Source organism: Podarcis gaigeae (genome assembly GCF_964106915.1).
Source record: "Podarcis gaigeae genome assembly, chromosome: 8".
Lineage (NCBI taxonomy): Eukaryota > Metazoa > Chordata > Lepidosauria > Squamata > Lacertidae > Podarcis > Podarcis gaigeae.
This window is the reverse complement of record NC_139684.1, coordinates 90,577,902-90,592,512: the sequence shown is the minus strand read 5'-3', so window position 1 is coordinate 90,592,512 and position 14,611 is coordinate 90,577,902. Positions and strand designations below refer to the sequence as shown.

Genomic DNA, 14,611 nt, shown 5'->3' with positions numbered 1-14,611 from the left:
GCTCACCCCGACCTGCTGGGAGGAGAGGAACTCAGAACATTGGTGTGCAAGCCCTTATATAGACATTTGAAAATTGCCTCCCCTGTAGCTCAAGAACGCCCCCCCCCCCAAAAAAAATCATACATACATCACAGTAGGAGACCGTCTACAGCAGAAAACCTGTCTGCCAGGCTGCCTGATAATGGTCACTGACTGCTTTTACCTGGGCAGCCTGGCCATTCTTTTGTGATGGTAAAGCTCCTGAATCCAGATCAGAGGCTCACCCTATTCACACACAGATAGGCCCTTAAGACAGGATTTGTGAGCAAAGAGACAACAGGGAGGCTTTGCAGGCACATGCGCTAAACCCTGTCTGTGGTGCCTACCCCTTTATCCCAAGTGATGAGACAAGAGACCAGAGTATGGGTTCAAATTGGCCACAGATTTGATCCTGGAAGGAAGAACAGCAAAGAGACTTGAGCAACAGAGACATCCTCTTTTCTTTTGGCCTTAGGGCCACCCCCGGCCGGCCGTCCATTGTCCTCCCTGGCCGAGGGCGCGTCAAAGGCCAGCTCAAGCAGGTGGGTGGCACCCGCCCAGGTGAGCCTCGCTCAGTGCCACAAACCCTGCCCACCTGTGGGGAAGGGAGGGCGGATATTCCCATTTCCTCCCTCCTTGCAGAGAAACATTTGAGGTCCATTTGGGAGAGTCAAAATGGCTTCAGGGTTGCTCTCCTGTACTATTTCAGACACGTGGTTTGCCTTGTACATTCATTTTATATATATGAGATCTTAGAATTCCTATAACAATAGGATGCTCTGACAGCACTGTAGAGCTGGAAGAGACCCCCAGGGTCATCTAGTCCCAGGAACCAAGAACCCCTGGCAGAGGGCCGTCCAACCTGTTTAAAAACCCTCCACGAAGAGAGCCCACTGCCCTGTCCAGCAGCTCTTACCATCAGAAAGTTCTTCCTTGTGTTTTGAGGTAGTATCTTTCCTTGTGAGGTGAATCCTTTGCTTAGGGTCCTTCCCTCTGCGCAGCAGAAACCGGTCTCGCTCTGTGCAGTGGGACGGGCACAGCCCTGCATGCTACCTGCTCTGCTAATTGGGAGGTTGGGATGCCTGTATCTTTAAGGGCTGCCCCCCCCCCCAGTGGTGCAACAGGCCAGCTGGTTGACTTGCAGAGCAGCTGCTTCCTGCTTGGTCCAGCCTTAGGCAGGAGGGGGTTAATTCATGACACAGGAGGGAAGCATGCGGGGGACCCTCTTTGTTCTCCCCTCTGCTGCTTTTTGGGGGGTGTTTTCTGAGAGAGAGGAGATAGCTGATCCCTCTGCTTGCTAAACACACCCACAGCCACCGCCCCCAAGCTGTGGGTCTGGACACCTGCCAGGAGGTGGCTGGGCCTGCCAGGCCTTTTCTGTTCCAAGCAGGAACTGTTCCCTTGCACCAGCTGCAGTGTAAAGCTTTGAATTGTATGTGGCAGAATTGGGGCCTTCCCTGAAAGTGGGGCAGCGGAAGGCTAGAGTTCTCACAAGTCCCTCCTTTGGGCAGAGTAATGTGACAGAGGCCAGAGAGGCTTATCCTGGCAATTATTATTATTATTATTATTATTATTATTATTATTATTATTATTATTATTTTATACCCCGCCCATTTGACTGGGTTTCCCCAGCCACTCTGGGTGGCTCTGAATAGAATATTAAAAACACGATAAATGCATAAAACATTAAAAACTTTCCTAAACAGGGCTGCCTTCAGATGTCTTCTAAAAGTCAGATAGTTGTCTATTTCCTTGACATCTGGTGGGAGGGTGTTCCACAGGGCAGGTGCCACTACTGAGAAGGCCCTCTGTCTGGTTCCCTGTAACCTCACTTCTCACAGGGAGGAAACCGCCAGAAGGCCCTCAGAGCTGAACCTCCGTGTCCGGGCTGAACAATGGGGGTGGAGACGCTCCTTCTGGTCTACTGGGCTGGACTCCCCTCTCCACAACAGGAGTCACCCCAGGTGAACACACAGAACAGGCCTGGAGCAGGAATGGTACCCAGGCAGCTGCCCCCAATGGCTTTGTCCTTTGGGGGGATGCAGAGAGAGACCAGGCTTTTAGGCTTTCCCCCAGGTGGGGCGCAGGGGTTGCTGCCTCTCTGCCTTCCCCTCCGTCTCAAGAGCCAGGGGTCCCCCCGAAAGCTGCACACACACCTCTCGCCCCCCGGCTGTCCAGCACAAGACGACTCCAACCACCGCAAGAGTTTGATCTGTTTTATTCAAAGACCTTCCAGATTTAAAAAGGCAATTAAAAGAACAATTCCAAAAGATTTGACGCAATCAAGTTTCAATTTTTTAAAAAAGTATAAAAACCCACTGAATGCTACACACAAGTCGGATTTTGCTCAGAGGGAGATGCCCTGGTTGCCCATCAAAGGGGGGGGGGAATAAGCGGGAGTCAGTTCCTTGTTTTCTCCAGAGGAGGAGGTCCAGCAGCCTCAGCTCCCAGGGAGGACCCAGGCAGGCAGGAAGGAAGGTGTCATGGCTCTCAGGTAAGAGGCCTGCCTGTTCCCCCCACCGGCCAGCCCTGCAGCTGGAGCCTGATGGTCTCTCAAAGATCAGGAAGATGCAGACATGTTCAGGGCAGCCAGTCCCAGAAGCACAAGGTGATTTCAAGGCCACACAGGAGGAGGACTTGGACCAAACTGAAAACCTGCCTCCCATTTTTTTTCCTCCTGAAGCTCCTGCTGCTGCAATGACTCTGGCAGGGACACCTGGAAAGCACACCTGTGAAGGCCAGGAAAGGGGCCAGGATGGAGGGAGGGATGGGGAAGCTGCAGGTGGAAGGAAGGGAAGGCGGCTGCGGCAGCAGACAGAGAGAGGAAAGGCCTCTCCGGCAAACGTGAAACTAGAACTCACTTCCATTGATCCAGAACAAAAGGGAGTAGCCAGCAGAGTTGGACACACACAGAAAGCGGAAGCCTTGAAGAAGGCAGGAGCAGAAGGGGCCAAAGCAAAGCAGGCCTTGAGGGGGGGGTCATGCTGCCTGCCTGGGGAGTGTCTTTCTGGGGAGAGCAGGGCCAGCCCCCTTCTGGGCAAGCACAGCACCTGTGGCCAGACCTGGCTTGTGGGGCTCAGGGACACCCAGGGGGGTCTCTCTGGGGCTGTGAGAAATGGCTGGAGTCCCCCTGGAAGCAGCAACAGCAGCCGCTGTCCCTTCCCACCCCCTCGCAGCAAGAGGCCATAAAACAGACGGCAAAGTCCACAAAAACACAGGCCGCTCCCTGCAGCAAAGATCTCACCCAGGCAGAGGGAGGGCATTCCTGACCCCACAGAGACTTTGACCTCCCCCCCCCACCTCTCAGGAGCAGCGCTGTGAAGACTGGGGCAGGGGAATGAACAGTCAGTGGGAGACGCTTTGCTCCCTGGCCTACAAAGCAAAATTTCGTACCACTGGGGGGGGGGAGGGAGAGAAGAGGGCCCCCGCCTGGCCAATTTCTCCCTCTCTCCCTTCACATCTCTACCCTGCAGTGAGGAGTCACAGCTTCACGGAGTCAGGGACTCCAGCATTGTGCCCTCCCCCCCAAAAAACCACCACCTGCTGTAACAACTGGGCTTTGAGCATCTCCCACAGACCAGACCCACGGGAATCTGGGAACGGCAGCGGACCCCAAGGCTGGGGAGGTGCCCCCCAACTTGCACTGGCATTGAGGAGGGCAGCTGTGATCAATGGGGGGAGAGGGGCAGGCCGTGTATCTTGGCTCTTGCATTTGCCCAGGCGCCCTTCCCTTCCACATTTGGGGCGCAGGCCTCCCCCATGCTCCAAGTAACCTTTTCGGGGAGGTGGGGCCCCAGATATAGCCCCCCTGCCCCCCGACCGTGTTCCTGCTCCCGGCGGCTGTGCTTAGAAGAGGGGCGAGCAAACTTGGAGAGACAACCAGCGTCATGAGAAAGGAGTCCCCTCCCTGGGAGAGATTTATGATCCAAGCATGTTCTACAAAGCTGGCCCCAGAGAGGGGCGGGTAGGGCGGGGGGAGAGCCCCTCGCCTCCATTATTTACATGCAGCTGGAGCCCCAGCCGGCCAGAGGGAGCCCGCCTGCCCCTGGGCTCAGAGGGTGTAGGCGTTGCTCATCAGGTACTCCTTGTCGTCCAGGGTGCTCCAGACCGGCCCCAGGCTCAGCTGCGGGTTCTTCCGGCAGATCTTGACTAGGAAGAGCACCATGGAGCCCAGCAGGGCAGCTGCCATCAGGGCCAGAAGCACTGCCAGCACCACCGCTGCGGAAGGGAAAGGGTTAAAGGGTCAGGGGAAGGTATTATGAAGCTGCCTGCGTTACCTGGGTCCGAGATTGGATTAAGTTAGAAAATGCAGATCTGTTAGATCTGGAAGAACATGCTTATTGGTGGTATAACAAAGGGAAAATACACAAAGGATTTCATAACCATATTATCAGGATATCACTCTTCAAAGCGTGGGGGGGGGAACATAAAGATTAATTAGAACAAAAAGCCCCATGGCTGTTGTCTCCAATAGAAGCAACCTCAATAAAACAAATAAATAGGGAAGGAAAATGGCCTACATATAGAGATCTGTTATCAGAAACAGAAGGGAAAACTAAAGCTCGAGGAATTTGAAGAGATCAGAGAACACATCTATGACTGGTTGCAGCCGAGACTTCTTGGCCCCCAGGAGGAGAAGCCAAGAGATGTTGCCTCTTCCATGGCGATTTCTGCCTTTGGGGACGCCCTTCTGACTACGCCACTCTTAAGGCCAGTTCCCCAAATGGGAAGGAAGCTCCAGGGAGAGGCTGGAGGCGGAGCCAGGAAACCTGCCAGCTGGGGGGGGGGACTAGGAGCAGATGCACCCAAGCAACAGACCCCTGAGGGGAAAGGCTTCGCCAGCCCCCCTGGCAAATCTCTGGATTTCAGAGGCTCCCCCAAACACTGTCCTCTTCCAGGAGAGTCAGAGGCCTGGCGCTGTGACCCCCCTGCCCCCCAACTCCCCCCTCCAGGCACCTACCTCTGGTGGAGTGGATCATGGGGTCCGGGAAGAGGTGGCTGTGCTGCTTGGGCTCCAACGGCTCTTCCGTTAACTCTGAAAAGTGGGGAGACGTGTCAGAATGCAAGGGGAGCCCCGCGGCTGGATCAGGCCCAAGGGGGAAACACTGGGTGCTCCAACAGGGAACCCCAAAGCAGGATCCGGGCACCAGAGCAACGCTCTCCCCTCCTGGCATTCAGAAGCATCCCTTCCTCTGGCTGTGGGGCAGAGCAGCGCCCTTGTGCCCAGGAGCCCCACAGAGCCCTCTCCTCCAGGACAAAGGGCAGCGGCGGGTGAGAAGGGGCTGGGCAGCACCCACTGCCTCCCTGTCCAGGGGAGCCAAGGGCCAAACGCGCTGGTTTGGACCTCTAAAGCCTTAAATGGCTCAGGACCGCAATACCTCCAGGACCACCTCTTTCCATATGGGCCTACCTGGACCCTGAGATCATCTTCTGAGACCCTTCTTCATGTGCCTCCTCCTCGAGAGGTCTGGAGGGTGGCAACACTTAGAACGGGGCCTTCTCTGCAGTGGCGCCCCATCTGTGGAATGCTCTCCCCAGGGAAGTCCACCTGGCGCCTTCATTATACACCTTTAGGTGTCCGGTAAAAACGTTCCTTTTTAACCAGTCCTTTGGCTGACCTGATCGACATCCCATACCCTTTTAAAATGTGGCTCTTTGGGGGGGGGGTATTATTGGGTTATTGTTCTTATTTTGATTTTATATATTGTGATCTTTTCCGTGAACTGCCCTGAGCCCTCCAGTATATAAATTCAATCCATCACTCCATGCTCCAGCAGAAGAAGCCACGGGGAGTTGTGAGTCCTCGGAGCCCAGCCCAAACGGAGGCCTGGTGAGGACAGGATCGGGCCTTCCTGGCAGATCTCTGGAGGGGAGAAGCGAAGGAAAGAGCTGACTTCTAAAACACCTCGAAGCAGCAGCCGGGGGCCGCATTGCCAAATCCAGGAAACCTTGAGTCTTAATAAACCGGCCGGCCCACATTCAAGGCTTTGGCAAATGGCCCTCCTGGAAGTAATAGGATCGAGAGGGCAGAGCCTGAACGACCGGTTTTCTTGCTCTGTGACAAGGCATGACAAGATACGCCTTCGACAAACACGGAGGCGCATTCAGAGCCACCAGGACAAACACCTGGCTCACCTGAGAGGATGCAGAACCTGTAATCTCCCAGGCAGAGAAGGCTTTTATTTCTATAAATCTTTACTCTTTGCTAGGGAGCATACTCTGGAGCAGGGCTGGATCTGGGCCCTTTTGTCCCTCCATGACGTGATGCTTCCGTGGTTTAAATTTTCGGTTCCCTTTTCTCTCTTTTTGTTAAGTTTGCCCTTTTCCCCTTGGCTGACAAATCAATAAAAGTTTTAAAAAGAAGGGAGTGAGGAGGCTCTGGAACTTTTCCAAATTTCCTTGGATTTTGGGGAGGGGGGAATCTGCCCTTCCACCCTGGACAAGGATGTGAGCCCTTGGGGGGGGGGTCTGGCCTGGGCGCCCAGCCTGCCCCTTCTTACCCCCGTCTCTGGCGCACTGCAGACAGTGCTCCTCGTAGTCATAGTTGTTCTTGTTGCCCCCGCAGCCGCCAAAAATGAACATCTTGCAGGTACGGGTCTCCAGGTCAAAGTGCCAACGAGGGAAGGCTCCGCGGCAGCGCCCAACCTCTGGGGGGGCAGCGCAAAACTCTGGGGGGGGGAGAGGAAAAGGAGACTCAGAGGTGCCCTTGGAGAGAGGCCAGAACTGGTGGGGGGCTGGAGCCACCTCTGCCCCTTCAGCTGCCACCCCTGCCCCACCCCAGTTACCTTGGAAGCCCTTTCGGTCATCTCCTGGCAGACGGCGGTGGCCGGATCCGGACGCAGCTGTCAGGGAGGGAAGGCAGAGCAAGTCATTCCAGAAGAAGAAGAGTTTGGACTTGGTATCCCACCTTTCACTCCCCTTAGGTAAAGGTAAAGGGACCCCTGACACCATTAGGTCCAGTCACAGACGACTCTAGGATTGTAGCACTCATCTCGCTTTATTGGCCAAGGGAGCCGGCGTACAGCTTCCGGGTCATGTGGCCAGCATGACTAAGCCGCTTCTGGCAAACCAGAGCAGCGCACGGAAACGCCGTTTACCTTCCTGACGGAGCGGTACCTATTTATCTACTTGCACTTTGAGGTGCTTTCGAGCTGCTAGGTTGGCAGGAGCTGGGACCGAGCAAGGGGAGCTCACCCCATCAAGGGGATTAGAACCGCCGACCTGATCGGCAAGTCCTAGGCTCTGTGGTTTAACCCACAGCGCCACTCACATCCCTCCCCTTAAGGAGTCTCAAAGTGGCTAACAATCTCCTTTCCCTTCCTCCAGAGTTCAGAGCCCACACTGGACCCTTTGGAAAACTCCTAGACGCACCTGCGAGGAAGGCCACCCATTCTTGGAGGGTAGGGTGCCACGAGTCTCCCTGTGCAAGGAGGGGCCGGGCACAGAGCTCCCTCCCAGCCCCCCCCCCCCAGAGCTTCTCACCCATCCCCTTACCCTTGCTGGTGGGTGCCGCTACTTCTCCCTCTGTGCCCCCCCGGCCGCCATCTGAAAGCCAAGAGAGAGAGTGTCAGGCGGCCACAGCCAAGACCCCCCCAAGGTGGTCCCTGAGCCCAGGGGAGGGGGACTGCCAGGACACAGCAGCTCTTCAGCAAAGGGGAAGGTCATCTTTCCAGCTCCTGGGGTTGGCAAGAGGGAGACGTCGCATCTGCTCTCCTCCCAAGGTGTGAAAAGCAGGAGAGGATGAAGGAGTGTCTCCACCCCAGACACTGAGGTCCAGCTCCGAGGGCCTTCTGGCGGCTCCCTCCCTGCAAGAAGTGAGGTTGCAGGGAACCAGGCAGAAGGCCTTCTTGGTGGTGGCACCCTTCCATCAGATGTCAAGGAAGTAAGCAACTATCTGACTTTGAGAAGACACCTGAAGGCAGCCCTGTTTTTAATGTGTGATGGATAATATTCCTGGAGCAAATAAGAGAAGCAGATGGAAAATTGGGTTGATAATGGTAACCATGGAAGGGTGGAGGGAAGTCAAGGGATTCGGAGAATCCTAAAGAGGAGATGACTGGTGTGTTTGAATTTAAATGCCATGTAAAACTTAATTAAAAAATTTAATGCAATTCTGTAAAGTCAGACGATTCACTGTGCCAGAACACCCCCCCCCCACTCACCTGCAGCGCAGATCTGGCGACACTTGTCGGCCGAGACAAAATTGTTGGCGTTTCCCCGGCAGCCGCCGTAGATGAATTCCTGGCAGGCCTGGCTGGAGGCGTTGAACCACCAGCGGGGGAAGGCAGCCCGGCAGCGCCCCACCACCTTGGGCAGGTAGCAGTCGTCTGGAAGGAAGCAGAGGGGCCAGCAGGCTCAGTGGCTATTGCGACAAGGAGGGGACACATCCAGAGGCGCACGGGGAGGGGAGCGGAGGGGGGGAGGCTGAGGGTGCTGGAGCAGGACCGGGGAGAGCAGGATTCGAATTCCCGCTTCAGCCAGGAAGCTCACTGGGTTCAGCTTTATTTCCCCCCCAAAATGGGGAAGGGCCTGAAAGTTATGGGAGCGGCTGCTATCATAATTCTCCCAGCGATTCAGTGCAGTGTCTTATTTGCTGGCGCTCCAGTAGACCTGCAATTTTTAATTTTTATGTTCTTGGCTGCCAGCTGCCTGCCGTGCAACCTGCTTTGGCCGACCTGCCCTTGAAACAGCCGAAGTGAAGAAAGGAGAAAAACTTCCTCCTTCTCCAGCCCAGGAACTTGGCTCGACTCCAACCCCGCGGCAGCAAAACGAGGCACCGGGGAGAGGAGGCAGAATGTGCACCCCACAGGCAGGGGGCGCTCCGAAGCAGCTGCACCCTCTCCGCTAGGGAAGATGGCAGCTCCAGGCCCAGAGGTGCAGACTCTGCTGGCAGCTGCTCCTGAGCGGGGGAGAGGATGTCCCCATCGCACTGAGCGAGACGCCAGAGTCCGACATTCCCAGGCGGTCGGGGGTTTCAACTAACTCCGCTCCGCCTCTGGCACCCAAAGGGCCACCAGAGAATTTGTGGTGTTTGCCACCACAGGCCAAAAACGCTCTCCCCCTGGATGGCGACGTCACAAAGTGGGAGCTGCAGGATAATGGCACAGCTGGTGGCGCAGCCGTGCGAGAGAAGCCGCTTTTCCTGGGTCTCTTTCGTGGGGAAGGGAGACCCCCACCCACAGCAAAAGCTGCCTCCTGCAGAGTCAGGCCATTGGTGCGCCTTGCTCCCTGCACTGACCGGCAGCAGTGCCTCTCTGGGTTTCAGGAAGGGGGGGGCTCCCTGTCCTACGTAGAGGGGCAAAGGGAAAATGAGTCTGGGACCTGGCGCCCCAAGGGGGGGGGTCACAGCATGATAAATCCATCGGTCTCAAAGCCGACACAAGACTCTGTTCGTTTCCTGATGGGATCTACTTAATGAATAAAAGGCTTTTTGCTAATCCAGATAGATAGATAGATGATAGATAGATAGATAGATAGATAGATAGATAGATAGATCTAGCCAGATTTAACCAGTGAGTCGCTACAAGGAATATGATAACAGCCACTCCCCAAACTTTCAGGCCCTTCTCTATTTGGGGGGGAAAGAAAGCTAAACCCAGTGAGCTTCCCAGCTGAAGCGGGGATTCCAATCCTGGCCTCCCAGGTCCTGGTCCAGCACTCGAACCCAGGGCCAGATTGGGGTTTCATGAGGCCCTCAGCTCCTGAAGGTAATGGGGCGCTTTCTATGTCCAGCTGTCCTTGGTGAACAACAAATGGTCACTGTTTTTTGGTGTTGGATATATGCTATAGGGTCATTGATAGACCTAAGAGGTATCCAAAGCCATTTGCACATAACAAATAGGAGCCCACACAACACAAAACACTGCTGCTGTATGTAGGTTTAATCTTTTTTTTTTTTATCCTATATTTTGGAAATGTACATCCAGGTTTTTTTCCCTTTAAATTTTTCTGGCCCCCAACCGAGTGGGGCCCTAAACTAGAGCTTGTTTAGCTTATATGTAAATCCAGCACTGGATAGATAGATAGATAGATAGATAGATAGATAGATAGATAGATATTGCTCTCTCCCTCTTTCCCTGACTGCTCCAGCTGCCAATCTCCAACTGACACCCAACAGCCAACACAATCGGCCAACTGGCACCCATTTCTGGAGCCCTCCGTGAACCAAAGTCACGGCCATCCACAGGAAAGGTGCTGTTTTTAAACAGGATTCAACTCCCTTTTGGGGCGGACGATTCCCATTTGCTTCTCCCACAGATAAGCCAAGTTTGCACAGCTACCCAGAGTATCCGCTTCCTGTTTATGCTACTGGAGTTTTCTGCTTGCTTTCTAACTTAGGAGTTAAATGCAGATCTAAATATGGAGCTGGGGGGCCCTTTGGAGTTCATCTCTTCTCAGGCTCACAGTCTGTTTGTTTTTATAACATTCCTAGCTATTAAAAGATAAAAGCTCAATAACAAAAGAAGGGCGAGCCGGAGTTCAAGGCTTTGCTGGGGATGCTGCGGCACAAGGAGAGGAAAAGTGTGCCTCTGAGCATACGCGGGCTGCCTTCCCTTAGCCCGGCCGCCAGGGTGGCGCTCCAGGCAAAACTCTCCTCCCTTTGTGGCAAAGCAGCAGCAGCAGCAGCAGCAGCAGCAGCAGCAGCAACCTCAAGAACACTTTCCCCAACCACTGGCAGAACTCTTCACATGGGCAGAGGCACAGCCGCCCTCCTGCTGGGAAAGGAGGGCTGCAGGAGAGCCGCCCTCGACTACGGTGGGACCCCAGTCTGCCAGGAGGGGGGCAAGGGGAGTCAATTCCTCCATGCAAAGCAGTCAGCGGGGGGGGGGTCCTTTTGCACAGAGGCCACATCTGGGAGAATTCTCCCTTCTACATTGTCGACAGGTAGATCCTGACTGATCTCGGGATTAAATCAAGTGGACAATGAATGTCCCCACCATATATGTATGTAATGACTAGATTAGAAGGATGATATGGTTTTATTCCTAGATGTGTGCTTTTGTTGTTTTTGTTCTTTTTTTGTTCTGTTTTTGTTTCTTGTTTGTACTGTTTTATTTCGGATTCAATGTTTGTAATTTTTGTTTTAATTTTGCATTGAAATTTTTTAAAAAATTTTTTGAAAGAATGTCCCCACCCCCCACCCCCATCGCAGAATTGGGGGGGGCGGACTGTTGTGAACAATTTTTTGCATCCCCCCCCCCCATCAAAAGCTCAACAGCTCTTGGCAAGGACAATGGGTAGATCACTGCCATTTTTCTTTATACTGGGAGTAGATGGCAGTCTCTTGGGAGTTGGACGTGCCTGTCATAAAGGAAGGAGGTGTAGGAGAGAAAGAATCTAAATAAAAGCAATTACTGGGCAAAATGTCTCTTGATGTCCAAGGAGACAATATTAATTTAACAGCTTAAAACTTTAATAAGTCCTCTTCTTAGGAGATGCTGGGAGAATTTAGGGGGCGTCTCTTAGGATTATTATTGACATATTTATTTGTCCTCCGCCATTTCCCCAGACAGGAACTCCAGGCGGCTCACGGATGAAAACAAGAACAGCTCAAGTTCTCTGACAAATTTGTCCAACAAAGCCTGGCCATAAAAAAGCACTTGTGGAAAAATCAGATCATAAAATGCAATTGGCCCCAGGCCTGAAGCACAAAGACTCTTCTGTGACTGAATCTCACAGCTTCATGATGCAAGTGGCAAGGCCAAGAAATGAAAATCAGAGGACACCCTTCACAGCAGAAAACCTTTTCGGCTGACTTAAAATTGTTTATCGCCTTCTATACAAACAGTAGTTTGGGGAGAAGAATTTGCGTCGTTTGGTTACTTCGCATGTATTGCCTTAGAATCACCTTCTGGGTCAGGTTGGGATATTCCAGCATTTATCCGTCCAGGGTGATGCTGTTCTATGTTGAAAGAATTTGATCTTTTAAAAACCAAACTATGCTGAAATGGCAAAACTGACTGAGAGACTCAGGAATCAAGAAGGTAAGGACTTAAAAAAAAGGGGGGGGAATTATAGTTTACTTAGGAGACCATTGTAATCAAATAAAACAGCTAGCTGGACAGTAAAAAAAAACTTGTGAAGAAATGAAAAATATGGACAATTTAGAGAAATTTAAAATGTGGATAATGTAATGAGATGCAGGGGGTAAGTCACGAGATTCAGAGTATCTCATATATGGATATGGTAAAAGTTTTTCCTTTTATTATTGTGGATTTGTTTTTGTAAATTTTTTTTTACAAAAAATGAATTATTTTTTTTAATTAAGAGAAGGGGGTAGTCCTGTTCTGCTCTTTTGCAGGTTTAAGGAAGGTGAGCGGGACATGGAGGGAATAACCAATACTCCACTAGCAGGTTTGTTGTAAGAAAAACTTGCAACGTTAAGGATTTGGACCTTTTTATATTTATTTAAAAATAAATAAAAAAATACGTTAAATGAAATGTAAATGGGAAAATGTATAAATGCTAATGAATTATGGCAACCATATGGGGGGGGGAGTCAAAGCTCGATTGAGCAAATATGTAATGAGCACAATAAGGATTTGTTTAAATGTAATAAAATGCAAACTTAATCAATGTAATCATAATAAAAAGGAAGGGTGCCCCCTCCCCACCAGGAAGTCTGGCCTCCATGGGGCAGAGAGCGAAGGCCCCCCCCCCCCGCCTGGTGATTCAGGGAGAGCAGCTCCGGTGACCTCACCACAAACAGGCTGAACCAGTTTGAGACTGGCTGCCCAGCCCTGCGGAGCCCAGGCAGATCAGGTTCCCTTTGCACCCGGTCAGCCTGGGAGCCTGACCCAGAAAGGCTGTTTTCTTTGGCCCACAAAGCAGGGAAGGGAGGTTTCCACGTTCCCAGGTGCACTCTCTCCTCGCTCAGAAAACAAAGGGCTCTCTGGACCAGGGGGTTGGACTGGATGACCTCTGGAGTCCCCTGCAACTCTCCAGGGTCCTGGGAGCGCAGCCTCAAAATCCCATCCTGGGCTGGCAGGCAGGAAAGGGCTTTCCGGAAATAAAACCCAGGCAGCCAGGAGTCTTGTCCCAGGGAATGCCCAAACTGGCGCAAGAGTGCCACGGCCCACTGTGCCATCACTGCCTCTGCCAATCCGGCTTTTGCTCCCGCACTCGGGACCCAGCTCCTCCCTCCACGAGGGGCAAACCCCGCCAGATGCATAGATAATAAATGAGGATGATGATGATGATGATTGTAAACAGACAACTTCCTCGACCTTAAGAGCAGGCACGATCTGGGCAGCAGGCCAACCTCCTGGGGCAGCCCAGGGCGAGGGGGCAGCTCAGTCCCCTGGCACAGACCCCCCCTCTATGGGGCCGGCCCCTGTCCAGTGGGGTCTCTCTCCTCCCCACCCTCCCACGTCTGGCGCAGAATCCGCACCTGGCGCAGAGGGGCTGAACCAGGAACAAGGGGCACGCGCGGGGGGGGGGGGCTTGGCAGAGAGAGCACTTCCTCCTCCTGGGGGGGGGAGGAACCTGCCCACCTGCGCCGCCGGGAAGCCGCGCCCCACCTTTCCCCTCCCTCCCCCCACCCCCAATGGGGCCACCCCCTCCCAAGCCCCGCGCGGGCCCCAGAGGACCAGGGATGGGAGCCCCCCACCCCCCAAAAAGACAAGGGATCGGGCAGCCATTGTCCCTCGGGGAGGGGGAGGGGCCGAAGAGAAGCCCCGCCCCCTTCCGGGGGGAGGGGAGGCAGGCAGTTGACTGCGCCCCCCCCCCAAACAAAACAAAGCAGGAGGGAGGGAGGGAGGGAGAGAGAAAGAAAGAAAGAGAGAAAGAAAGGAAGAAAGAGCCCGTCTTTCTTCGTGTGATTCCCCCCTCACCCCCCCCCTCACCTGGCAGCGCCTCGGCGGCGGCGCCCAGCACCATCGCGGCCATCAGGATCAGCCCCGCGCTGCGCCCCATCCTGGCCGCCTGCGAAGCCCCAACTGCGCACGTCGCGCCCGCCGCCCCCGGACCCCGCAGGTGAGCCCCGCCCCCGCGCCAGGGCCGCCAATCGCCGCCCCCGACGTCACAAGGGGAGGGAGCCGGCCACGCCCCTCGGCGCACCTGCACCTGGGCGGGGCCCCTCCCCTCCGGCTGCTGCTGCTGCCGGCCCGTGTCCGGCGCCATCGGTCCTTCTCCCGGGGGAGGTGCCCCGCCGGAAGAAGGCGCCCCCCCCAAGCAGCACTCCGGGATCCGGCGGCGGGGCGGCGCGCTCCCGCGGGGCGGAGGGGAGACAACGGCAAGGGAGCGCGGGGGGGGGGCAGCGGATAACTTCTTCTTCTTCTTCTTGTAAGGAGTCAGATTGTCTTCCACGAACAGGGTTTTAACAGTCAGTCCGCAAGAGACTCTGGCAGGCATGTCCAAAGTTCCTTTCCGGGGCCTAATCCGGCCGCCGGTCGGTTTCATTCGGCCCCTGTGGCAGTTTATTTCCTGGGGTAAAATCCTCAACAACTTCAATCCTACAAAAAGGTCAACAACTTGGTTTGGCCCTTTGGTCAGCCCTCACGGCCCTTCACTTCATCCAATCTGGCCCTCTTTGGGAAAAGTTTGGACGCCACTGGACTATGGCGTCTCCGTGGAGCCACTGCCCGGGAAATTC

The 14,611-nt window shown here is 54.2% G+C and overlaps 1 protein-coding gene across 1 annotated transcript; it reads right to left on the bottom strand.

The window, feature by feature from the left end:
- Window positions 1-2,219: 2,219 nt before the first annotated feature.
- Window positions 2,220-14,015, bottom strand: SPINT2 (serine peptidase inhibitor, Kunitz type 2). Its single transcript, XM_083754253.1, has 7 exons — window positions 13,863-14,015; window positions 8,181-8,345; window positions 7,513-7,563; window positions 6,804-6,860; window positions 6,519-6,686; window positions 4,979-5,053; window positions 2,220-4,236 (listed from the first exon to the last, which is right to left on the bottom strand). Exons 1-7 carry the CDS (start codon window positions 13,930-13,932, stop codon window positions 4,070-4,072), a joined length of 753 nt encoding a protein of 250 aa, XP_083610379.1. The 5' UTR covers window positions 13,933-14,015; the 3' UTR covers window positions 2,220-4,069.
- Between the last annotated feature and the right edge of the window lie 596 nt (window positions 14,016-14,611).

What these genes read in the sequence shown, in the direction of transcription:
- SPINT2 (XM_083754253.1), bottom strand. Translation starts at nt 13,932, where the DNA reads ATGGGGCGCAGCGCGGGGCTGATCCTGATGGCCGCGATGGTGCTGGGC. An exon ending in AGCGGCACCCACCAGCAAGG is followed by an intron (nt 6,861 to 7,512) that starts GTAAGGGGATGG and finishes CCTCCCTGACAG; the next exon opens with CTGCGTCCGGATCCGGCCAC. An exon ending in CATGATCCACTCCACCAGAG is followed by an intron (nt 4,237 to 4,978) that starts GTAGGTGCCTGG and finishes TCCCTTCCGCAG; the next exon opens with CGGTGGTGCTGGCAGTGCTT.